We start from the raw sequence: 27,647 nt of genomic DNA on the forward strand, positions 1-27,647 counted from the left end.
TGCGAAGTAGGAAGTGCAAAGTGCATTAGGTTGGTATTTTTTCTAGATGATGGCAGAAGGGCGTGGAGCCAATATGTCTGCACACGGTTCTACTTTCACCACTGTTCCTGCTTTCTAAGGACAGACAGTACACAGTAGGTATGCAACTGCAGGCTTTCCATAAACCTGGAGCCGTGACATTCCTGTCTGAGCCACTGGTTGCAAATGAGTTATGTGCATATCGGAATTTAGTATTTCATGAGATTGTGAAAATATTGAACTGTCATGCGTAAGCCCAACAAAACTATGTGGCCCAGTCTCGCATGTTTGAACTTGTCCGGCAAGTTTTCATTCTATTTCAGTAGCTTAAAAAAATATCCAAATTGCACACAAGTTACACATGTATTATTGCTCCCAGCACAGCCGACCCCTTATTTTTAAAGAGACAAGCAGTATGTGTCATAGAAAGTATTGGTCAACCATCAAACCCTAACTTGCCATTAGACTGGGCCCTTTAATCCACAACTCTGGACTTTTTCATGGGGGCTTAAAATCCACAGTTTGTAGACTGTATATGTAGCACTAAACATTGGGGTGCTGAGAAAGTTCTCAGGTATGTGAGTGTGCACAAATGATACTGGTACTGTCTATAATACATGAATTCTTGGTGAAATTGCACTAGACCTAGATTAATGTTGCCTGGGGCACCATTACAGCTTGAAGAGCCCACCAGTGGTAGGTGGCTAATTCACAATCACCACTTTCATTTTTGGTGTATGGATCTTGCCCAAAATTATTATCTTTTCTAGGGATCTTGATTTCAGCAATGGGTTTTCTAGGCAAAAATTGTGTCAGTCTATAAAAGTTAGTTTCAAGACTAAAAGTATTTTCTTGTAGGTCCAATAAAATGTATTTATTGCACATATCTACAAGATGGAGTTTGAGTTGTGGACAACGTTCTTAGAGGTTCACCATTAGATCCCATTTTCAAAATGTTCATGGGCTATAGACCAAACTAAAGACACACTGCTCTTTCATCACAATGTTTATAAGTCTACTCTGAAAGAAAAATAAGCTCTTGAGGTTTATCGCTATAATGTCTTCTCTTTTACAGTCGTATCTATGGCAGGCAGATAATTAGAAGTGGTGGCAATCCATGGCACCTCATGTTCTAGCACAGGAAACTCAAGCTAAAAATATGTCAACATCATTTTGCGAAGCCTACTCGCACATGTGCAATAAAGAATGCTCTCTCTTAAACACAAATTAGGATAATTCCTCAGGTCAATCATCCCTGCTCTCACTTAACCACCCCAGCTTAATACTGACGCACGCACACAGGCCATGTTTAGACAGTTGAGCACTTATATGGTCTCCAGGGAATTATCTGTGCCTCGCTTGCCTTCTGCTAGTATGTTTGCAATTCTAAGGTTGCAGGACACTTAATACTTCTGATAGCTTGATGGTCCAAATTGCAGATACAAAATGATAGGACTCCAGTGAACAAAGAAGCAATAGAAATCTGCAAATAATTGCTGCTGATTAGGTTTCCTAATGATAGTTAGCAAATGTGGTCCAGCTTCAAGCATGGGATTTTTTGTTTTCTCTTCCTCGACAGAACAAAATAAAACAAAGGGAATCGCAGTAATGCTGTACGTTTTTTTTCCCCATTTTATTCGGCAATATTTTTCATAGTTCAGCATTTATGAAAAAATTGTCACTGAAAGAAAGCTTGAATACATGTAGCATTGGATCAAGGCACATACAAGACTGGCCAAAGGGCTTAAAACGCACTTTGGCTCTTATCCCAAAAAAAAAAAAAGTGGAAAAATATTATGGCAACAAACGTGTATATTGTGTTCAATAGTAAATAGCTCAATTAATGGTAAGGTAAAAAAACAAAACAAAACATGAACTGGTCTAGTAATGGGCACTATTCCATGTACCACATCAGATTCTGCTCCTTTTGGGAAACATTCGGGAAAATTCATTTTTGCAACATGATGTGTAACATTGCATTTATATACCTTGGGGTATGGTGTAGACGTTCTTACAGTTTGCTATACTTTAAATAAATTACTGGATACATTACGGTGTCTGTTCAATAACACTTTAAAGAATTACTTATGCGCCAGTGATTTTTATTCATTTGTCGCGGAAGCTTTGTCAGCTCTTTGGAAAACTGTGTGTGCAGAGTCGGTCCAAGGAAGTACTGATTATGTGTGCATACAAAATATTCTGTTTGCTCCACTATTTGTTGTGTGCTGTGGCCCTATTACTTCTGCGCACACGTTTAGGGGTGCAGTGTAGAGTATAAATCTAAAAAATGTTAGGGAACAATATTTCTTCTTTTTGAATTATTTTTTGCTTACTATCAGTTGAGAACATAAGACTACATAGTACCTTTTAAAGATGGCAGCATATGATTCGAGCTGAAAAGTATCTACTGAAATGTTGGTGTGGGTTTAGACCTATGATTTGTCTTGAAGCAATATACTGATAAAATGGTATAAATTCAAACATAAATACGTTTTATTTGCTAAAATTGAGTATTTCCAGATGCAGTTCTTTTTAGACAAGCGATAATGCCCATTACTACACACATTTTGTTGATATAGCTATCTTGTGTACAGTTTTTTTTTTTTACAGACCTCCTAAAACCGAGAGCTGTTTGTCCGACTGTAACTACTTTCTATTTACTGTGTATGAAAAAAATGCAAAATATGCTCTGTGCTTTGTACAAGGATCAGAAAAGAGAACCCCCAAAAATGGAAAAAAAAAAAATCTGATTGTTCAACACAGCAAAATAAAATGTAGAAAAAAAAGTTCACTTTCACAGTTGACAAGTCATATTACTCAGTAGAACACAAAAAGTTAAATGGTCCGTAACTTCAATATTAGCAAGGAAAATACAGTACAAATTACAAAAAAAAAATACTAAAATAGAAGATTGTGGTCAGGTGTCATGCTACATTTAATCGTAGCACCAGCCTGAAATTTTAAACTTTTAATAAAAAGTTCTTAAATATAAATTATATGGCAAATGTACAGTACATTGCTCCTTCAATCTCGTATCCAGTGTTTTGCAGTAGAACAGTGAATTCCAATCACTCGTTTTAGTTCATATATATAAAAAATAGTCTTGTGCCATTCCGCATCATGAATGTGAATGATCAGAATCTGGTATACCACTGTCTCTGTAACTTCTGTTACTACTGCTCTCACTGTGACTGTTTTTGTACAGGCTCACTCCATTGGGTGGAAATATAGTGTGTATTATAAACTCCTCCTTGGACATCGGGTCACTATTTATTGGTATCATCGGAAAAGAAGTCTCCCTGATTTCTAAAATGGAATTGTCCTTCTTTGTGCCAGCTTCTGCATAGTCATCTTTTCTTCTGCGACCCTTGCTGTAGGCACAGTTCCTGGAAAACAGAGACCCATTCCTGTGTACGTACCAACACACCAAAGCAAGGAGTGTTATAGCTACTAGAGCCACGGCTCCCCCAATGATTGCAGCTAATGGTAAATTCGAGTTCTTATAAGGCTCCTTCTCTTGCTCTCTGTTCAATGTTGTGGTTGGGTTGTACATTTTAAGTGGAGCAGTCTCTGTTTCAATGCAAACAGGGGTTTCATCGGAAAGGTAGATGTTGCCGGTTTCCATGGGAACCATACATATTCGATATGGTGACTCTGGCTCAAGAGCTGTAAGCAAATACTCTGTCCTGTCACCTGTCACAATGGTTTCCGTTATAGATCCAAAAACAGGACTATGACCCAGTTGCCAGCTGAGTCTCAAAGCAGTCATTGGCAGGGCCACTTTCCAGGAGATATAGATAGTCTCTGTTGTTATTGATTTCACCTGAATCGTAATAATTTTTTTTACGGGTATTGGCGTTGTCCGAAAGATTTTATTGATATCTGGAGGTCTGATTTCAGGTTGTTTGGTTACAGGCACAGGCCACTGGCCTTGTGCTGGAAGCAAAGAGTTTAACACTGTTGTTGTAACATGTATTGTATTCGAACCAATCCTGTCTTTACAATCAAACAGTTCTTTGTTAAGGTCTTTGATGGTCATTCCTCTTACTCTCTCTGGAGCTTGGCACATCAACCCACGGACATTAACTTTGGAAGGCAGAGATTGCAACCAGTCACGCACCCACTTCATTTTACAACCGCAGTACCAAGGGTTGTTACGAAGGAATAACTGGGTTAGATTATCCAAGTCATCAAATATACCCTGAGGTAAAGCTGTGAGATTGTTATTGGACATATCAAGACGGTACAGTTGTGTTAAATCAGCAAACGAATTAGGTGGTACATAGTTCATATGGTTTTCTTGAAGGTAAAGCTTTCTCAGGTTGGTGCCAGGCAGGTTTGCAGGAGGAGAGGTAAGAGAATTACGTACTAATGAGAGTTCTGTCAGATTGATCAAGTTCATGAAGACCCTTTCACCGAGACCATTATTATTTAAAAGGTTCCCATCCAGGACAAGACGTTTCAAATTGGTGAGGTCTTGCAAAGAGATCTCGGAGATGATGGAAATCCGGTTATCATCCAAACGTAGTTCTTCGATTGTTCTGGGCAGGCCCCATGGTATTGTGCTTAGATGATTTCTTGAAAGGAACAGGAGCCGCAGAAAGATGTTGTCCCGAAAAGCTCCATCCTCTATACTGACTGCAGATACAGAATTATCATCCAGATGCAGCTCTTCTATGGAAGGAATCTGTGAAAGTGCATCGTAGGTTATAGTCCGTATATTGTTTTCCTGCAGGTGCAATTCTTTGACATTTTTAGGGAGGTTTATTGGAAACTCATCTAAACTGTTGCGGTACAAGTAGATTCTCTCGACTTTTTCCAGACCTCGCAAATCAGAAGGTATGCCGGCGTTATTGATCTGATTATTTTGAAGGTAGAGGGTTGTGGCGTCATCTGGTATACCCGAAGGAATGGATGTCAAGTCTCTATCATTGCAATAAATGAAGCCTGCATCACAGCGACACACCGAAGGGCAGGGTTTGGCACCGTCACATTGTGGCGACATTCTGAATAATAGTAAAAGCTGAGCCCATGCAAGAAATAAATTCCAAGTGTCCGTAGTCATGGTCACTGATGATATCTTCCCTACGGCGCCTCGAAGCCTGTAATGAAAATAAATACAGTCAATATGTAGAAGTGGAAGCCATTGCAGTGATTGGATGACCTACATAAAGTTTCTTTGTGACCCAGTACAGTTTGCTAATTTTTCCTAACTACAGTGTATTTTGGCAGTTATGTTACGGAATTCTATGGAAACTAGACTTAAATTATATTTAAGGATAAAAGATCTATGCTTTAGAGATCCATGATGTCCAATAAGGGTTTATGGCATGGTTCATGCTGCAGTATGCAGGACTGCAACAAAGATAGACATGCACGTGATTAAAAAATTAAACTACCATTTGTATAAAGCTTAGATATTATATATTATCAGGCCAGCTGGTTATTTTTTAGGATTCCTAGTTTGTCCAGTCGGCTTGGGAATGCTGCACAGGTTACACTATATGCAATTAATTAGATTTCTCACAAAGTGTAACATTACGCTTTAATAGAAAATATATGCAGTTATGAAATCATTAGTAATTAAAGTGCACCTCAATCTTCCAATGCACCATTTTTATTACTAAATTACCTACTGTATGCACAGACCCTGCCAATATTAACTGCAGAATCCTTGAATCGGTTGCCCCACCCCATACACACAAAATAAGAGCATTGTCATCAATGGACCATTGTGGCATTTGCTTTCATCACTTGCCTAAAAGGCACAATTATTTTTCTTTTTATACATTTTTTTTGTACTTGATCTGCTTTCTGAGTAAAACTTGTTGTTTTACAGATGCTTTTGGCCAGTGTATAAATATTGTTTTTTTATTTTAAAAGAATAAGTAGCATGGCATTTCTCTGCAATAAACTCTACGCCAATGCTCTTCATAAACTCGCTTATAAATTGCATATACTTTTCCTTTATCCCCATTTAAGATGTTGGAAGAGTTGAAAAGGTTCAAGCTGGAGAGCACATATTTGTCCTGGACATGAGTACTCAAGTAGTGTATGAATTTAGGGAATACAGAGGATACGCCTGTCTGCAATTGCTCTCTCCAGTAGCGGCAATTGACTTATCCTAGAGAATGGCATGCTTACCTGGAAAGTGTGAGCTGATGTTTTCTTGAAATATCCAGTAGGCAGAATGCAGCGAGGGCTTTGTGTTTCCAAGAATAGAGAGGTCTGGGTTATCTCATGTAGCACTCCCTTGTTCACAGTGCTTATTCAAACAATCCCAACGATAACAAGACGGTGCCAAGGGTCACAATGCTTTGTTTGCATCACAACAAAAGTTTACCAGGGCTGGTTAGCAAAGTAGGTCCTTGAGCAGGGAGCGTCCGTGACCATAAAGTATTGTAAATACAAATAAGTATGGTTCTGACTGTTTTCTTTGGTCAACTTAATTTTTCTGCCATATAAATGCCTTAAGCCTTGTAAATGCTCCTTTCCAACGCCAGGAAGTTCCCTTCTGCATAAATAGATCCTATTCAATATGAAACAGTTTTTAGGCCAAGAGCATGGGGTTTGCCTTTCTTCCTGTGCAACACGAACCAAGTGCAGTAATCAGATTCCATAAGGCTCACTCCCATAGCAAATTCAGAATTTTCTCCATGTTTTACTCAAAAGCACCTCGCTATTGAAGAAACGTTGTGAAGACAATGTCGTGTGGCAGTAGTTTTCTTCAAAAAAATACACGTGCCAGCTATTTCCCTTATTGATGGGTTCCTTATCGGATATCCTTGGTAGATTAAGCTCCTAGGGGGGAAAAAAAAGCAAACAGTTGTTAATTAAAAAAAGAAATGGTGACAGCAAGCATTTGCATACTAAACTAAAATGGAATTAAGTTCTTAGGCTGATTAAGGCATTTTCATTAGCATAATAGTAAAGAATTTCATTGACTCTGCAATCTGCTAAGCCTCAAAGTTCTCAGAGGTCACATGCTGGTACCGATGTCTGCCACATCTACTAGGGTTTCACATCAGCCATTCCAACGCATCCATCCAAGAGCAACTGTAATTGAAGTCAGCTTCAATCAACCAACTGCAGAGAAATTGCTTTAGCAAACGATGACACCTGTCTTTTTCGATTACAAACTGAGGCACAATCACATTTTGTCCACCACTTTATCTGTGTAATAGATAACCAAAGACATGGCTGCTCTGCTACACGCAAGACTTGGCTCATGTTGTGAGGCCTCCAATGGACATAGTCCAAGTGGGTTCCACGTAACTTGAAAAGGTTTAATGATGCATGCTAAGCAAGCTTTTTTCTTACCAGAGTACAAGACTTTGGATCAGAGGTTAGGGAAAGAGTAGTTGTACAAAAACGTTCCTTTATTCATTAATACCCCCCTACAGGGTAATAAAAATAACTGGAATTTCTTTAGTTATGGCAAGGTCAACCTTTTTTTTTGTCCAACCTTTGGAATTTTATTGAACTGTGGGTACTGAAACTAAAACAATCACTGCAGAGCAACAGGGTGGTCAACATTGCTATAGTTTTTTTAATATCACTATGTTGATCTACTTACTCTTGCCCTACTTTACTTGTTTCCCCACATACTCCCTACACAGTACTACTCACCCCTCTTGGAACCCCCAAGATATATCTCTTTTATAAAAATCCATATCCTATTTTATTTTCATAATAAAAGGGGTGGCCATGAGGAGAACTATCCATGCTCCATCTGTGGATGTAATTTGAAAAATAGGTTTCCTATGAATCTGAGCACAATAATATATGCATCCCAGTACAAGAGGTGCCATTATTCTTTTTACCCCCACATCTGTCTATGATTTGACAACATCTCCTTTGTCAACGGATGTGGAGGGTCATCCTTCTAAGGCGCTAAGAGCGACACGTGAAAGAATTCAAATGAACTGGAAATACTTGACCCTGAAATTAAGGAATGCCGTAGCAGCAATTTGCTCCTCCACTTAGTAATTACATGGCATCCAGCATGCAGAGCATCTGCCAGAGAATTAAAATGTACCCATGCCAGTGTGCTGAATGAGACAGGCCTTATTTATAATAAATATATCCCTTCCCTAAATAATACATCTTTAGCTGTGCAGAAGAGCGGCCGTGTGTGTGCTAAACAGACTAGCACATCCCATGGATTTTTATAGTTCCATCAGACAGGGGAAATAAAAATTCCTTTAATGAAATCTTTAAGAAAAGATTGTCAAACAGCATTCAATTGCACCAATAACCAACAATAGAAACTCATAATGACTGAGACTCAATTAGCGCATGTTATTGTTAAAACCGTCTATAGGAAGCTACGCAGAAGCACATGGCTGCCAAGGAAGGTTTTTAACCATTAACAAAGAAAAAAATCCTTTTTAAATCATATATCTTAACAGAGATTCTTAAAATATAATTTTTGTTTTCCTCCATTTTTATCTCTACCACATGTTGACATTGTTGGAACAACTGCTGGGGTAAATGCTTTCTGCAGCTAAACATACAATAAAGCATTTTTATGGCGTTCGCAATCTGCTTTCCTTTAATTAAAAAACAGTTGTTTCATTTCACATTCCGTGCTTTGATCATGAGTATTTAAGGTAATTGGCGGGGTTCTGCGTGTGATCACAGTTTGTGAGAACTTTTTATCATAATGGGCTAAAAGACACACACACACACCTGTATACATATGTATATTGAGAACAAGTCACTCTTGGAGCCTGATGCCCAAATTAGCATCCAAAATGAGGGGAAATGAATGCAAACGATAGAAAACCCTGTGTGCATAATAATATTTGTTTGTTTCCCTTGTATTGTCTCTGCCTTGCAAGTTCAACTGTTTCCTTTTAGGCCCCATTGTTATGCAAACCGTTTTTATTGCCTCCATTGTGGTGGAAGTCCTGGACTCAACTGAAAGCTCATTAGGGCTGGTGAGGAGTGGAAGTGTTTTCCTGCAGGCAGCACAGAGCAAACAAGATAGAAAGAACCACACGTCTCTGGGAGAGGGGATAGAAAGTTATGTGAATTGAAATAATTCTTTCCCCGCCTTTTCCTTTCGCTGATGAAAAGAAATCGTTTCCTTCGCATCTGCTCGCCACTTTGTGGGATACTCTATATTTTGCATTTGAATGGCTGCCATAATGTCAAAGTTAGAAAACGTAGGCACTCCCAGTGACACGGAGACACAGGGTTCTCTTTGATTCTCCCTCCCTGCCACGGCTGACCTTCCGTCATTAAAACACAGATGGATGCATAAAATATCATGGGCTCAGCCGTTGCTGGCTAGGAATGGGCTGACTTTGATGCATTTCCTTGGCCGTCCCTTTGCTTTCCATTGTCTCGCACTTCCTACGATTTTACTATAGCTGTCTTATCCAAATAAAATTATGGGAAAATAAGTGTGTTCTAGGGTCGTGCACTATTTTTGACTTTTCAGTTCATGAAGTTACTGTGCTGTGCTATGAAGGAAGGTCCATAGTTGGTTTTCCGTCAATCTAGGACGTCTAACTGGAGTAGCCTTGCCACCAATGCTTTCATTGTGCAGTTATTCTACAATATAGCATGTTTTAGTAGTGCTGTTTGTTGACCACACATTTAGTCTAAAGCAGAGATCAGACACAAAGGTGCCTCGCCGTATTCACACCAAGAGCAGAAGAGGCTTTAGTGAATGGAAGAGTATTGTAAGTTTTTTATGTTGGATAGAACTCATGTTGGATATCATGCACATTAAATATTCCCTTCAGATGTTGGTATAATGTATCTGCCCACAATGATTAATTAGAAAGGGGATCTCAACATCAAATTGATTTGTATTCATTATTTCTAGAGTATGCCGCCATACTATGACTTCAGACATTTCTAAGAGCCAGGGTTGGTTAAACACAGACATATGAATAAGCAGCCTTAAGTTTCAGAATGCTTCTTAACACCAAAGCTAGGTTAAGGCAGAAGGTAGCATTGGCTTGAGGCCCTACCCTCAGAGGAGAGCCTTGAAAAATAAAATTGTAATTGTGATAGATCTCTTTAGTATATATATGTAAGAAGTTCCTTCAGCTGTCATTAGACTACATTGTTGACAGTAAAGTAGCTAAAGGCTGCCGGAGGATGCAGGGATTTGTAGTTTAACAGCAGCTGGAGACCCACATGAAGCTGCTTTCTCTAAAGCCCCTCTTGTCTGTATCAGTCTTTGTTATAAATGACCCTCCGTGTTGTGTATACAGAGATCACATTCTGTCTATAATTGTCCCCTTCCTTCTCATTTCTAGAAATAACAATCCTAACAGTAGAGGACTCAACCTTCTACCAAACCCCCTCATGAACTATATTACTTACAGCCATGTTGCAAATCACTTTATTTCTACTGATTGTTAAATGAATGCAGTCTAAGGCTCCCTCTCGCTCTTCAAAGTTGCCAAGGAAACTTACTCCACGGCAGCGAGCGCGCGCGAGAGAATAGAGAAATAAATGATGCCATTGTTCTGGCCAGTACGTGGGGACGCGGAGCTGAAGTGAAGAATTACCTGCTTAGCACTTTAACAAATTCCACGCACTTCACCTTGAGGAGGCGAAAGTGCTTTGCAGCTTGGGTGAAAAGCAGCTCTGTCCTATTTTTGCTTTACCAACTTTGAGGCGGCGCTGGCCGAATCCAGTGAAGACCGAATTGGTAGAATTTTTTTTTATAATTAATGTATTATTAAAACATGTATGGGTCCCTTGTAGGTTTTAATAATACATTTCACTTTTTATTCTACTACATTTGTCCCGAATTGGTCAGAACCTTCTCAAAATTGTTGTATCGGTCTCCATATCATGAGCTTCAACTTTTTAATATTGACAATAGTCTACCACATTTTAGGATTGATTGCTCCCCCGTAAACTATTTTAAAATTGCTTACTTATGAATTTTTAGAACCTATTAATATTTGACTTTTAGATCACCATGGCTTCTAGGGCCCTTACCAACCCTGTATACTACTATTTCAAAATTTTACATTATATATAAATATCACCAATATTTACATTTGACTGTTTTTTTAATTGGAAAAATGTGGTTTCACTACTAGGAATTGATATTTAAAAAAAAAAAAAAAAAAAAAAATGGAAAAGTAAGCCTTGCTTTCTTTTTCTGCCATGATTCGAAATCAGAATATGAAAGTAATTAAAAGAAAATGAAAGCAAGATGTATAATTTGAATATTTGTCAGTGCAATATAAACAACTGATTGTGTGTTTAAATAGGCACATCACATTTATTTATTTTATTTTTTTTTACAAACATCCTAATCCTCTTTTAACAAAAAAAAGTTGAGAATTTAGAGATTTTAGCTTTCTTTCTCTTATTTTTCTTTAGTTTAAGGGAGTTTAAGGGAGCAAAACAGAAGTCACAGAGATGAAAAATCGATGGTAGGGCGTCTCCAGCTGTGCGTATGCCCGCTTGGGGGTGGTACACACTGCTAGATGCCTTTTTCTGTCAAGACCCACAAGTCAGACACTCGCTGTTTCATTCCACTTTCCCTGACTTTAATTGCAACAAAGTCTCCCGTTGAGCGGAACAGTGGTGTCTGCGAGAACAAGGAATAGTCGTCTTTCTGAAAGACTTTGTGCAGCCCTAATGGCCATGTTGATTTCATTAACCATGGTATTTATTTAGTGATTACCGCTGACAATACCGTCAACACAAAATAGTGCAAACAGCACTAAACTGAAAAGCCATGTTTTTTTCCTTTGACTGCTGCCTTCTGCCACTTTCTTAATTATTTAGCCCCAGGTTATGCAACACAAGCGAGCAGAATTCCTGCAACGGATCCCGTCCGTTCACTTTAGAGTCATGCCCCTGCGTGGAATGCGTTGGTGCTCTTAGCCCTTTCAGTAATGATGGGCAGGAATAAAGTTTATTCTGTTGACAGCCTGTTTCCCTCGATCTGAATCCACTGCCAGGGATGCTGGGAGTTGTAGTATAGTCAAGGTAGGGGATGCTGGGGAGATTTACAAGGAGATCAACTCTCCTTCCATATATAAAAATGGTGCTGAATACTTTCTAAAATGTTTACTATCAGTCCTACTTCTTTCCAATGTAATGTAGCCACAAAATCTAGACTGAACACAGAGATATCCTCCATACAGAGCATTTCACGGATGGGTTCAAGGCACCCGTTTGATGCTCACAATAAGGTTTAGTTCACAACAAGGTTACAGACAAAAACATCACCTACTATAGAACCATGGCTTTGCAATACAACATAAACTCCAAATTCTCAAACACCCCCCATTTACTGAACAGAGCCCCCTCAGTCTCTGAGCAAAGGGTTAACAGACACCCACCCAAAAACCAAAACTGTGCAGTGAAGGCAAGCAATTAATTCATGGAGAGAATGGCTTTACATAAGCCTCTACCTTTTAACTCGGGGAGAGGTTTTCCAATCAGTGTGCCTAAACTGATAATTGTGTTTTTCATCCTGCGGGGGAGTAATGTTCGTTAGGGGCTGAGCGCCCGCCGCCGGCGCTAGATGGCGAATATAATTGGACTTTATCTGATTGGACAGTGTTGTACAGAGAGAAGGGAACTGGGGAATAGATAATTAATAGTCTGCTAACAAAGTCTGACAGCAGGCAGAATACGACCAAAGTGCACATCTCCCCAACCTTGATTTGCCCATTGCGTTATCAGAACCGGGACGTGGCCTTTAAAGACGCCCATGTGTGTCTGCAACATTACAACTAAGGTAACGAGGGGAAACTTTGCCTCCTACAATCACAGCTACAGTACCCAACACTTAAAGGGACAGTGCCGCTTTGTAGCATATTGCAGACATGTCCATCTTGCTGGAGGTTAGAATGTTTCTCTAGAATGTTCCATTAAACTGCTAGGCGTATTAAAGCAGAAAAAAAATAAAATGACAAAAATAATCTGATGTTTATACTCCTATTGGCTGCCACTTAAACCCAAGCGGGACAAATATAGAGGCTATATATATATATATATATATATATATATATATATATATATATATATATATATATATATATATATATATATATATATACTGACAGTAAGGGGCAAAAAGAGAAAACCGAGGATGGTTAAACAAGAAATCGCTGTTTTCCCCATTAAGATGAATTTGTTAACAATGACAATTCCCCATCCCTGTGTTTAGTCCACATATGTATATTTATTGCATACAGGGGATATTAGAGGTATAGAGAACACTAATAGTATTTGCTGGTCCCCAGATTATGATTGGAATAATGTGATTAGGAGATAATGCCAAAAGAATATATTTGCAGGGATTTTCTAATCTTCCTTGTTGGATAAAGCAGAGCCCCAGCAGAGAGAGGCATTTGTTTCATGTGAGCATTATGCCCCCCTGACTGGCAGCAGCTGCACTCCACGGGCACAAGCCAAGAGGGTACAAAGGTCTCCCCCCATGTTGTTGCTTTATGAGCACCCGGGGGAACGTTTCCCCACAAACTACTCACCTGCCCTACTAATGCCTGAGACCCCGCTGGCAACCTCATCAGACGGAGAGCAGAACTAGGGGCAGATAAATGTGAATTTCACTTAACTTGCTCATTCTGAATATTTTCCACTTCATCCCGCTTGTGTTTATTAACCCCCCCCCCATTCTCAGCAGGGGCTTCCCCATGGCTGTATAATCCCCAGTGTGTCCCCCCCTTAAGCTTCTCATTATCTGTCTGTCGGAGCCATTGCTATGCTGGTCACATCGTTGGCCAGGCAGTGGATTTGGGGGAAACAATTGGGGGCTTGCATGTTCCCCACAGCAGTTCAGGGAGTGAAGTGTAGGTGTAGCTGTTGTTCACCAGCAGAGCCAGACCCTGTACAACTCCGCTCTTAGGGATCTCATCGATTTCCTTTCTTGGCTGCGGAGCACACTATTGGAAAGACATTGCCACACAAGCGCTTTTACTGACCCTGGGAAAATGCAAGCTCTTCAATAATTAAATCCCCCCCTCCATATGTCAATGGAAAGTTTAGTGTCTGGGGGGGAAGGACTGGACCTTATTAATCACACTATAAGACTTGGTAACAAGGTGAACCCCCTATACACCCTCCAGCAATGCAGCTATTTCCCTCAGTCACCAGTGGTTGTGACTCCCCAGCCCTGCACTCAGTACTCACACACAGCAGTGCCCTCTTGCCTAATACAGAATCAGTATGGTATTTCACACACACAAGGGAGTGTTTCCAAGCTTACCTGCCTGATCAGAGCCAGAGGGACAATCCAATAGTAAAAGCAGTATCAGGAGTCATTCCAACAGCATTAGCAGTGAGCAAATATAAGTCCCCAGGCTGCAGAGAGGGAAGAGTGTCTGTGAGACAGAGGAAAGCATTCAGCGAGAAGCAGCAGGATCAGTGATCAGAGGGGAGCACATTCCAGGCAGATCCTCCCCAGCCCACCTCCAACTCTCAACTTAAAGCAAAGCATCTCACACTGCCGCTGTGTATGCCTGATGTCATGGCTCGGGGGCGGGGTTATCCCCACAGCCCCGCCCCCTCAGAAGGAATCCGCCCTCTGCAGCCTGAGTCCTGTAAGCGGCACCAGAGGGAGCTCAAGGAATCCAATCCACAAAGCTGCTGCCTGTGCAATGTCTCTGTGTTTTGTGGATTTCATTCTGCCTTTAACCCTTTTGTCTGATGAGGGGGAAATCACTCTGCCTCCCCGGCTGCACACTTTGAGGAAATTATATACAGGGGGGAGGGTTTGGGGGTTTATTGATGACAAGTGGCTGCAGTGTTAGTGAATACTGACAGTTGGAACTATTTTTCTTTTCTTTGTTGCGCTGTGCTCGGCCGAGCCCTGATATAAAAGGCAGCTCTTTGCGCATTGAGATATTATTACTGTATTTTTCCTGCTTTTCAGGAAATGGCACAGCTGTGGGAATGCAGTGAGCTCCAGTATAGAATGTTGTGAGCTCCAGTATAGAATGTTGTGAGCTCCAGTAAAGAATGTTGTGAGCTCCAATAGAGATTGTTGTGAGCTCCAGCAATGAAAGTTGCCAGGGTCAGTGATCCTGACCCCACACTGCATTTTCCACTATATAATTAAAGATTAAACGGGTGGTACACCTTTGAGTTAACTTTTAGTATGTTATACAATGACCTGTTCTAAGCAATGTTTCAATTGGTCTTCATCATTTATTTTTTTATAATCTTTTTTTATTATTTGCGTGTTTCTTCTGACCCTTTCCAACTTTCAAAAGGGGGACACTGACCCCATCTAAAAACAAATGTTCTGTAAGGCTACACATTTATTATTATTGCTGATTGTTATTACTTATCTTATCTAGGCCCTGCCCTACTCATATTCCAGTCTCTTGTTCAAATCAATGCATGGTTGCTAGGGTAATTTGGATCCTAGCAACCAAAATTCTGAAATTGCAAACTGGAGAGCTGCTGAATAAAAAGCTAAATAACTCAAAAACCACAAATAATAAAAAATGAAAACCAATGTCAAATTATCTCAGATTATCACTCTCTAGATCATACTAAAAGTTCATTTAAAGGTGAACAAACCATTTAATGCAGCTGGAAAGTGGCCATGCAACAAGTTACAATAAAGGGAAAGTAGCATGCACATTACTGAATATATAATGGCGGGTGGCCTTTGGTACAATGAATCTCTCTATAAACTGCACTTACCCAGCATTCACTTGGTTTATGTGACATGACAACACTGTGAAGGTAATAGGAACCCCGTGTGTTTGAATGTAATCTGTACGTTTAATGTAATCAGCCTCCTATTGCACAGTGTAATGGAATATGTTTCTGCTTTATAAATACATAACAAGAATAATCAGATGAGTTCCTCATAGAAAATAAAGTGTTTTTGCCTGTAAATAAGTATTTTCTTCCTGGTAGTCATACTGCTCTTTCCAGAAATCTAGTTCTGATTTATTAGGGAGTTTCTATACCCCCAAGAAATCCCCAATGAGCCAGTAAGAAATGGACAGAAATAGACATGTTGGGTCATTTAGGCTTCATTTAGTGCTTCTCCGTCAGTGATCAGTTTCTTCTGTTTCATCTGGAGATTTGCCGTGTTTGTTATTGCTGCAGGATTTCACCTGAGGCCACAAAATGATTGTATCCTGATCCTCTCCATTCTATCTGTCTGACCTCACGTGACTGTATAGAATGTATAATCCATTACTCACTTGTACTTATACAGGACTAATATATTACAGGAAAATCTGATCTATCATCACATTGCTTGTTATTAGTGTCACTAATCACTTTCACTGAATCTCTGCAACTGTCTCTTATCAATCAACTATCTATCTATATACAGTATCTATCTATCTATCTGTCATCTGTCCTTTCTTTCTTTCTTTCTATCGATCATCTATCTATCCTCTCTTTCTTTCTATCGTCTATAAATTATCTATTTATCCTCTTTCTTTCTATCAATAATCTATTTATATCGATTATTTCTTTCTTTCACTCTTTCATCTATTATCTATCTATCCACCATCTATCTATCTATCATCTATCTATCTATCTATCTATCTATCTATCTATCTATCTATCTATCTATCTATCTATCTATCTATCATCTATCTATCTATCTATCTATCTACTCTTTCTTTCTTTCTATCATCTATCTATCCTTTCCTTCTATCTATAGATCTATACTCTTTCTCTCTATCCTCTATCGATCATCTATCTATCATCTATAAATCATCTATCATCTATCTATCTATCGTCAATCTATCATCTATCTATTGTCTATCAATCTCTCATCTATCTATCTATCTATCTATCTATCTATCTATCTATCTATCTATCTATCTATCTATCATCTCTCTCTCTCTCTCTCTCTCTCTCTCTCTCTCTCTCTCTCTCTCTCTCTCTCTCTCTCTCTCTCTCTCTCTCTCTCTCTCTTCTATTATATGCCTGTCTATGTGTTTGTCTATCTATATGTATATATCAACGTATCTCTGTGTCTGACAGTTTTGTGTATCTACGTATTGTCTCTGTCTATCTATTTCACTCTATTATCTCTCTCTCTGTCTTATATCTGCCTGACTATCTTTCAATCTATAATCAGTGGTTCTAACCTTGTAACTATCTACTTATCTCTTATCAATTTATCTGACCATGGCAGATATGTAGCTCAAAAGGTTTTGATAGTCAAAGCCACATAAAATATTTCTGCCATGTTTTATAGTGACCTCTGAAGTCACATTTTCCTTTTTTTTTAATTAAAGTTTGAGTGATATTTCATGTAATATTGGCAGAGTCACACCCAGAGATAAACCCGTGCTCTATAATTCAGTGGGGGTCTATAGAAACATATAGTAATGTGAATTCAGCTTAGTGTATGTAGTTGGAGTGGTTTCTTGCGTCTTTAATTTATTGTTGAGGGGATAAATTGGCGTGTATTGGGCAGAATGTAAACATTTCACACAGACCTGCCTGAATCTCATACATCGGTGTTAGCACAATAAGCCAGTCTCTTGCACCCCTAATGAGTGCTCATACATAGAGTTATTGTGCTTTAGAAATAGAAACATATTTTTACTTCCATTCCGACCTCATTTGTAACAATTGTTGGGCTAAATTGCCACTATTACCTGTGTCTGCCAAAACAATCCCAGCGCGTTGGCTTTAATGTTCCAGTGGCTTCTATAATGTTCCTGGAGAACTTTCACATCGGCTTCTTCTTCATCTTATTGTAACAGTTCTAATGGGAAGCGTAGCTGAAATCGCCACTAAATGTGTTTGCTTGAAAGGTCAGAATTAGGGGAATAGACCACTAATGCCTATTGCAGCTGTGAAAACCTCATTCAGGGGCCGTGCCACCCACATAGCTTATCAAGAAGCCTGGAAACTGTAGTTAAATGCCAATTCATACACAGCCAAGTTTTATTCGGGAGCCCGTACTAGCAGGAGATAAGCTTTAAGAAAAGCCAGTCTATATGACAGTAAAATAAAATGAAATATTATGCCCATGTAATGCATTGTGTATATTGAGATTCTAAGCGTACTTTGCAGTTCAACACCTACTGGTACCATCAATAATACCATCTCATCTAGCCAAGAAGAGTCCCGAAAACTGAAAGACTTGCACTAGGTGACGTAGCCCTTGTAGCCCTTACCTTAAAGGGATACTGTCATGGGAAAAAAAATATATTTTTCAAAATGCATCAGTTAATAGTGCTGCTCCAGCAGAATTCTGCACTGAAATCCGTTTTTCAAAACAGCAAACAGATTTTTTTTTATATTAAATTTCAAAATCTGACATGGGGCTAGACATATTGTCAGTTTCCCAGCTTCCCCCAGTCATGTGACTTGTGCTTTGATTAACTTCAGTGACTCTTTACTGCTGTACTGCAAGCAAATGACCAGGCAAAAAGACCTGACATGGCATCTACACACCAATACTACAACGGAAAAAGAAAATACACTTGCTGGTTTAGGAATGAAATTTTATATTGTAGAAAGTGAATTATTTGCAGTATATTTTAGAAATAAAAACTACATCATAAAAATCATGACAGAATCCCTTTAAACAGTATTTTTCAGGCATAGACTATGCTTCAGAGCTTACAATCGAGAGTAAGGCTCGTTACAGGTGAACCCCTCTGATACAGGAACTATTTTTCAGCTCCAGTATTTAGTCATTGTTTGAGTCTTGGAGGTTATTTTCCTGTTGGTACCGGGCACATAGACTAGAGATGTTATATAATAATATATTGTCTGTGCTCTAGATTGGCCCGAGGGTGAAAGCAATGATGTTTGAAGGATGGACAAGTGTCATAGAAGTGCTCAACAGTACAGAGCCCAAGGGCACATTTAGCATTTTGATTGCCTCTCTTGAATAGTGATGAGAACTCCAGGTCGCATCCCTTTGGTGTCACTAGAAAGAGACTTGAGGCAATAGTGAGTGTGTTAAAATGTGGCTACTCTGTAGACATGATCAGAAGCATATGTAAGACGCTTAAAATGCCCATATACATATTGCTCCCTTGGTCTGATTTAAACCATTCAGGATCACTCAAAAATAAGCTAGTGTGTGTTTTTGTGTCGCTTGTAGCTTCATCTCAGCGGTGACTTCTGAAAGTTGTCCATACACAATAGATCCAAGGCCTTGCCTTATAAGCTCATCTTTGCTGGTTTGGTCACCTCTGTGTCAGGCCAAATAAATACAGTCAAAAATGGCCTCCTAGTCAATGACTGAGATCCTAATACAGGCCTGTGCAGGTCCAATAGGAGAGAACGCATCAATGTGCTGATGTGGTCCTCACCCAATGGGATTTTATCACCTGCCCAATAGATATCTGGCTAATTGTTGACCATGTATCAGTAATTAAGTCCTTTGGGGGGCCCCATACCATGGCCAATAAGTTGCTTACTTTGGATGGAGAGGATGTAGGCAGCTTTAATGGCCCTTTTTTCTAAATCAATTAATACCCAAGTTCCTCGAGTGAAACTTGTCCACTTAACTGCATGCTCACCCATGTCACTGGAATAGTTAGTGCTGAGTGGTTTGCTAGTACAGGTATGGGACCTGTTATCCAGAATGCTCGGGACCTGGGTTATTTTCTGAATAATGGATATTTCCGTAATTTGGATCTTCATACCTTAAGTCTACTAGAAAATCATGTAAACATTAAATAAACCCAATAGGCTGGTTTTGCTTCCAATAAGGATTAATTATATCTTAGTTGGGATCAAGTACAAGGTACTGTTTTATTATTACAGAGAAAAAGAAAATTATTTATAAAAATTTGGATTATCTGGATAAAATGGAGTCTATGGGAGACGGCCAACCTGCAATTCTGAGCTTTCTGGATAACAGGTTACCTGTATTAATCGCCAGGTGTTTCACCATAATTTTGGTGCTGGGGTTAAGAAGGATCTACAGTGATTTAATAAGCCCCCCAGTATATGCAGTCTCTGTATGTGTGAGAGCTGTGGAACAGTAGAATTCTTAACTCAGTTGGAGTGTGGGGGAGGGGGGGCTAAGTGCTGCTTTGCCAAATTAAATGTTACAGGGCCTCTCAGTGCAGGATTAGCAGCGAGTAGCAATCCCCTCTCAGTCCTTCCTACTCGCTAAGAAAAATAAACCAGTCGACTGGGGAAATCTCTCACTTGGTCCCACCATGTGTTTTTCAGCTTTTCCTGCACCATAAAAAAAACATGTCTCCTCCCAGTTGTTCAGACTGGCCGGCTCAGCCACACGGGGCACAGACCTCGTTCATTTATTTGGGACCTGGCACCAGCGGTGACATAAACTTTAAAGGGAGTCTGACTCCTCCTCATAACAACAAAGTCTGACACTAAAATGCCATTTTACATCCCAGGCCTTCAAAGCTCTTTGCAATTGGTTCTGGGCCCCAAACTGGTTTGTGTTACCGTTTTGTCCATAGCTGAGAGCGGATCAGATTTTGTGCCCGGTGGGGACCCTGTAGGGCCTTATACTTTAGAGTTCTCACTGGGTGCATAATCCGATCTGCTCTCAGCTATGGACAAAGAAATCTGCTCTCAGCTATGGACAAAAAACGCATCAATTAATAGTGCTGCTCCAGCAGAATTCTGCATTAAAATCTGTTTCTCAAAATAGAAAATAGATTTTTTTTTTTTTTATATATTTAATTTTGAAATCCGACACGGGGCTAGGCATATTGTCAATTTCCCAGCTGCCCCCAGTCATGTGACTTGTGCTCTGATAAACTTCAGTCACTCTTTACTGCTGTACTGCAAGTTGGAGTGATATCACCCCCCCCTTCCCCCCCAGCAGCCTAACAACAGAACAATGGGAAGGTAACCAGATAGCAGCTCCCTAACACAAGATAACAGCTGCCTGGTAGATCTAAGAACAACACTCAATAGTAAAATCCAGGTCCCACTGCGACACATTCAGTTACATTGAGTAAGAGAAACAACAGCCTGCCAGAAAACAGTTCCATCCTAAAGTGCTGGCTCTTTCTGAAAGCACATGACCAGGCAAAGTGACCTGAGATGGCGCCTACACACCAATATTACAACGAATAAAAAAATACACTTGCTGGTTCAGGAATGAAATTTTATATTGTAGAGTGAATTATTTGCAAAACCATGTAATTTAGAAATAAAAACTGCATCATAATGAATCCAAGTATTCATTTTAGTTCAATACCATGTACCTGTTCCACAGCTTGAATCACAGGACACCTATTAGGATCCAATCATGTTGTCCCAGCAGCCACCAGCCAGACATTTACATGATAATACTCCTTTCCCCACAATTCACAACACTCTCTTTACAATCCTCTACAATTCCAGGTCTGCCTGACAGTGTCACGATTAGCACCAGATTTGTATATTGGCACATAGTTAAGAAAAGGAATATACACAGACTGGCTGTGGTTAGGAAGCAGCACAGAGTGAATAAACATGAGAGAGATTTCCTCATCTATACAGACTGGTCAGGTTTTTTATTTCTATGCAGGTTGGGGGAAGATAGTAAAGCAGATATTTTATAATATTATGTAGAAGTTGTTGGCTATTATTAGTAGGTTCCCATTGGCAGCAGTCTCCCTCACAACCCAGTGTAAGTAAGTCTGTCCATGTTTATCCTGTATAGTCCGTGAACTCTAGGGAGAGAGCTGTTAAACCAAAAGCCTGGTATAAGCAGTCTAAAACTGCTAATATATCAGAAACCACTAAAATAGAAAAAAATGACTGTGAATGGCAAAGGTTCCTAGAGATCTTGAGTAAGCTGAGATAAGTAGGGATGGGCGAATTTTTCGCCTTGTTTCGCCAAAAAAATGACGCCCATAGACTTGTATAGCGTTGTGCGTCAAAATAAAAAGACGCGCGTCAAAAAACAAAGACATTTTGCCGGTGGCGAGATTCGCCCATCCCTAGAGATCAGATCTTTAACTCAATGCATGGTATTGTCAGCTAGCTTGGCATTGTGGAGAGGCACAATTAATCAAGTATGGCAGCTCCTGCACAACTGTCATCCGGCAGCGTGTCTTTTTACTTGACCGTTATGCCGGTGGTGCCATCGTTGGCAAGCAATAAAGGTAAAGGACAACTTCAATGGAAAAGTTTATTAAAATATATATATATATATATCTTCTGATGCGACATTAACCCAAGTGTTGGTGCCTGTAGTCTTGGTTACCATGTCTTTATTATGCTTCTTTATCTCCCCACTCTGCAGCTTAATGTGTTAATTGTTCCTTTTTTTATTCATGGCTGTTATCTGTAAATGCTCCGAAATTTGCCTTCATTAGGAACAGGAAGTGGATATCAGCTGCCTGAGTTCCAGGAAATAAGATAAGCCTGCAATAAAAGTACAACTGGATTTTTTATTATTCTTTATATATCGGCGACATATGCTGCAGCACAGTACACTCCATTCACATCAGCCCCTGCCCCAGTGGAGCTTACAATCAAAGGGTCCCTATCACATGGAGAATGGCTCGGCAGACATAAGCAATATGTAAGCTCACACACACACACAAACAAATAATGGATTCTAAACTTATAGGTGGTGGTTCACCTTTAGCGTAATTTTTAGGGGGTTATTTACTAAACTCTGAATGCAAAAATCACGAAAAATTCTTGATTTTTTTTAATATAATCTGGCATCTCAGACCTGTCGAGGTTGTATATAAATCAATGGGAGAAGTCCCAATGATTTTTTTGATGAACGCTGGGTTTTGTGCAATACCCCGGATTTTTCGGGGGAAAATTTCGAAATAATCTTGAAAATCGGATGAAAAAATCGTGAAATTCAGATTTTTTACCGCAAAGCAAATTTTCGGGAAAATATAATGATAAAAAATAAGTGTAAAAAACCCGAACGGATTTGATCGGAGTTTGTAGCAGAAAATAGAATAGAATGGCCAATTCTAAGCAACTTTTCAATTGGTTTTCATTATTTATTTTTAATAGTTATTTGCCTTTTTCTTCTGACACAGATGTTAAATGGGCGTCGCTGACCCCTTCTAAAAAGCAAATGCTCTGTAAGGTTACAAATTTTGTTATTGTTAAATAAATTTTGTTAAATATTGTTATTGCTGCTTGGTATTCCTCGTCTTTCTATTCAGCTCCTCTCCTATTCATATTCCAGTCTCTTATTTAAATCAATGCATGGTTGCTAGGGGAAATTGCAGCCTTGCAACCAAATTGAAGAGTTGCTGAAGAAAAAAAAAACGAAATAACTCAAAAACCTTACATAATAAAAAAAATTAAAACCAAAACCATCATACTAAAAATTATTGTTGATCATCTTAAAATTAACTTTTATTACGATGTAGAGAGGGACATTCTGAGACAATTTGCAGTCGGTTTTCATTTTTTATTATTTGTGTTTTTTGAGTTATTTAGCTTTTTATTCAGCAGCTCTCCAGTTTGCAGTGTCACCAATCTGGTTGCTAGGGTCCAAATTATCCTAGCAACCATGCATTGATATGAATAAGAGACTGGAATATGAATAGGAGAGGCCTGAATAGAAAGATGAGGAATAAAAAGCAATAATGATATATAATACACAAAAGCCATGAATATGTTGTAAATTATATCCTTATAAACGGGGAGTTTTGATGTCATCAGTTATAAACGTGAGTTCTGATGTCATCAGTTATAAACGGTGAGTTCTGATGTCATTTCTGTCACATGACTCACTGAAACTTGTGTGTTATAATAAATAAAGTACCCTCAGTTGCAAAATATGAGGATATTAGAAGTTACCTCGGAGTTACACTCGGCCTTCGGCCTCGTGTTTTTATATGGTCACGAAACTCCTCGGTAACTTATAATATCCTTATATTTTACAAGAGGGGGTACTTTATTCACTATAAATGTAGCCTAAGAGAGCATTTGTTTTTATATGGGGTCAGTGGGCCTCATTTGAAAGCTGGAAAGAATTAGAAGAAGAAGAAAGCAGATAAATATTTTTTTTTAAAAAAGACCAATTGAAAAGTTGCTTAGAAGTAGCCAATATATAACATACTAAAATTTAACTTAAAGTGAAGCACCCATTTAACTTGCAAAGATGTCATGCTCAAAATGATGTGCACTTATTCTAGGACTATCAAACCTGCAGCCCTCCAGCAGCTGCAGAACTACAACACCCAGCATCCTCCCACCTCCTGGAAGGCTGGAATTGTAGTTGAGCAAAGGCTGCGGGTTGTCTTTATACAGTGAAGGCACTGAGAGATCTCGGCCCTGGAGAGGTGCAGGTTGGATTTTGCATTCAATGTAAATGACTTGAGCAGAAATCCGCTGGAGCTTGTTGGCTGTTGTGCCTCGTCTGGATTCCGCTTTGAAGTGGGAAATACAATAAAGAAACATGTGCGGGGAAGGCAGAGAAAGCCTTTGATTCTCCATTGTCTCTGACATCTCCTGTCTCTCTGACACACACACGCTGAGAATTAGGATTTTATTTTAGAAAAACATTTCTCTGCCCCCTGCGGGATTTATTTGCCCCTTTTTTTCCCGTGAAACAGACTTTGCAATTCTATTTCATGAGGCAAATAGAGTGAATACAGTTCTTGGCCATAGGGCAGCCTGGGGGTGCTGAGAGATGCAGTTCCACATGCAAGGTTGGGAGACTTGTCCCAGCACAGTAACTTTGTGCAGCTTTCAACATCCAGAACAGCAACATTTAAAGGGCAACTTAACCCCACAAACAACCATTCCCCTGTTGCTTGTATCAATGTCTGCAGCTTTCCTTACATTCCCAGATCTGTTCAGACAGCTTGGCCAATTTTGACCATACCACTCAAATATCTCTGTATTTATGGCCCATTACGGGCTGTTTAGACCATTACATACTTCCCAACTGTCCCATTTTTAGAGGGACAGTCCCTCTTTTGGCAGCTCAACCTGCAGTCCCTCATTTATACCCATTTTTCTCTGCACTGAATAGCCGGAAAAAGAAACAAAGTTTCTAACTTAATTGGCTTTTGGCAGAGAGCCCAGAACAGCGACATCAGAAGATGAGATACTTTTGTAATAATTTTGAGATAAGCAAATAAGTAATTGTAACAATATAAGACAACGGGTCCCTTGGGAAAAGTTAGACTCACAGCTTAAAGGGCAATTCAGCTTCATTAGCAAAACTGTAATAACTGGAAATAAAAAACACAGAAATATGTTCAAACTTTCATATCCTGCCAAATTTTGTAAAATGAACATGGTAATGTATTAGGGGGTGTGGCCACAAAAATGGGCATGCGCCAACTTTTTTGTCCCTCTTTTTATTTCCAAAATGTTGGGATGTATGCCACTAGCTTTGTAATTTCGAAAAACTGTCCGCACACACCAATATTGCAGTCGGGGATTGTGCCCCTTTTATTAATGCCACCAACAATAAATAATCAACGTTTCGGGGGGACACAGCCTCCCTTCTTCTGAAGAACCGAGGCTGTGTCCCCCCGAAACGTTGATTATTTATTGTTGGTGGCATTAATAAAAGGGGCACAATCCCCGACTGCAATATTGGTGTGTGCGGACCGTTTTTCGAAATTACAAAGCAGTAAGGTGACCTGGCAAGGTCAACGGGAGACCAGCACCACTACGCAGAATAAGTGGAAGGAGGTGTGCGGTAACATAAAGTTTCATTGAACCAGATGTATGCCACTAGACCATGAATCCTGCCTCCCTGATGGATTGGGTTTTATCTGTCCAATAGAAAATTAATATAAATCAAAAAGAAGTGAAGAGGAGGCAAGTGTCATCTTTATTTCTTGCTGTACCAGTTTTTCAGGCAGTTGGGCTGAACTTACAGAAGTATGAAGGACCCATAGACATGTAGCCCCTTGTATAATATCTGTACATTTGGCCCACTGGTTGATGTACAGTATAGCCAACATAAAGGGATAGTTCACCTTTAATTTAAATCTTAGCATTTTAAAGAGGGGCCAGTTCTAACTTTTCAATTGGTCTTTATTATTTATTCTTTAGGGTGGTTACAGATGGGGATATTAGTCGCCCAGTGAAATATTCACTTCTTTGGGCGACTAATCTTCCCCGAAATGCCGTCCCGTCTGCAAGAATACAAATCACCTGCGGGATGGCATACAAATCGCTTCGGAAATCACAAAACTTCTGAAATCCGAAGCAATTCGTATTCTTGCCGGCAGGGAAGCATTTGGGGAGATTAGTCGCCCAAAGTAGTGAAGATTTGCCGCTGAGCAACTAATCTCCCCGACTGGCACCACCCTTATAGTTTTTTAATTATTTGCTTTTTTTTCTTTAGATTCTTTCCAGCTTTGAAATGGGGGTCACTGACCCCATCTAAAGAACAAATACTCTGCAAGGCTACATAATTATTGTTATTGCTACTTTTAGTTACTCATCTTTCTATTGAGACCCTTCCTTATTCATATTCCTGCCTCTTATTCAAATAAATGTGTGGTTGCTAGGGTAATTTGGACCCTTGCAACCATATTGCTGACATTACAAACTGGGGAGCTGCTGAATAAAAAGCTAAATAACTCGAAAACTGCAAACAATAAAAAATAAAAACCAATTGCAAATTGTCTCAAAATATCACTCTCTACATCATACAATTTAATTTAAAGGTGCACAACCCTTTTAATGCTGTAAAACATATTTTGTATAGCAGCCCTCTTGAAGCAATTGTATGAGCCCATTATCCATTTTCCTGCCTATACATGGCTTGACATTGGCTCGGGGTCTGAAGAAACAGACATGAGCAGTATTTGCTGATTGATGATAATTCTGTTTCCTACTGTCTTTTTATTGAGGTGTGAATGCATGATATTATTTTATGTATAATAGTATAGGAAGCCAGCAGGGCAGACATAGTGAATCTTCATTTCCTTTCCACACGTATTTGCAGAACTGACAGTTTTAGCACTGGACCCTCATGCCCCATTGCTCGGCCACAATACATTGGGGTGTCGCTGTTAATTACAGGTGTGTGGCAGTCAGTGCAATTGTGGATGCAGCCGACAGGTTCTCCTTTGAATGAATTCGGCAGCAAATTGAGTTTTATCTCCAGGAAGTGGTAATTAGAAATGGCAGTTGAATGAGGTGCACAATACACACCTTGGTGGATTCATTGAGACAAGCCATTACATTACCTGCAACAATGGGTCCAGGATTAAAGGGAAAATGCACCACTCAGGTGAAGTGTCAGCCTCCTAATTATCCTGCCAAGTCACTCGCTCATTCAAAGGATTTTCCCCTTCAGCAGCCTCACTGGAGCCTCGTAGGTGTTTCATTCAAATGGGTTGAGTCTAAGGGATTTATTTTTTAAAATCGGAATGTTAAAATTTTGCGAAATTCAACTTTTTTTCAGTAGAAAACTCAAATTTTTAGATACATTTTTTTTTCAAGATTTATTATACCCCCGATGCTGCAAAAATCCAGAATCTGAAAATCCTCCATCTCAGACCTGTCAATGTCCTGTATAAGTCAATAGGTGAGGCACTTATCTAACTTTGAAGTTTTCATGCTGTGCGCTGCGTTTAGGCAAAAAATCTGACTTTTTCAGGGTTTATCGGGCTAAAACTAAAAAAATTAGAGCAAATAGGAAAAAAATCCCAAAAAAATTAGAGCAATTCGGGTTTTCGATCTGTTTTATATAGTTTTTCCGCGAGCCAATTAATTGAGTTGTTTTATTATTAAATAAG

General features: G+C 39.4%; 2 protein-coding genes across 5 annotated transcripts in view; one reads left to right on the forward strand and one right to left on the reverse strand.

Annotated features, from left to right (window-relative positions):
• The window catches only part of macrod2.S (MACRO domain containing 2 S homeolog), a 1,492,323-nt gene that overhangs the window by 304,521 nt on the left and 1,160,155 nt on the right, over positions 1–27,647 (forward strand).
• flrt3.L (fibronectin leucine rich transmembrane protein 3 L homeolog) lies at positions 1,633–14,488 on the reverse strand. 3 transcript variants are annotated; one of them, XM_018262077.2, is made up of 3 exons: positions 14,243–14,488; positions 6,163–6,819; positions 1,633–5,120 (listed from the first exon to the last, which is right to left on the reverse strand). In XM_018262077.2, exon 3 carries the CDS (start codon positions 5,081–5,083, stop codon positions 3,137–3,139), a length of 1,947 nt encoding a protein of 648 aa, XP_018117566.1. In that variant the 5' UTR covers positions 5,084–5,120; positions 6,163–6,819; positions 14,243–14,488; the 3' UTR covers positions 1,633–3,136.

Source organism: Xenopus laevis, chromosome 5L (genome assembly GCF_017654675.1).
Source record: "Xenopus laevis strain J_2021 chromosome 5L, Xenopus_laevis_v10.1, whole genome shotgun sequence".
In the NCBI taxonomy this organism is placed as follows: domain Eukaryota; kingdom Metazoa; phylum Chordata; class Amphibia; order Anura; family Pipidae; genus Xenopus; species Xenopus laevis.

Excerpts from the sequence above, each read along its gene's own strand:
- flrt3.L (XM_018262077.2), bottom strand. The coding sequence starts at position 5,083 with ATGACTACGGACACTTGGAATTTATTTCTTGCATGGGCTCAGCTTTTA.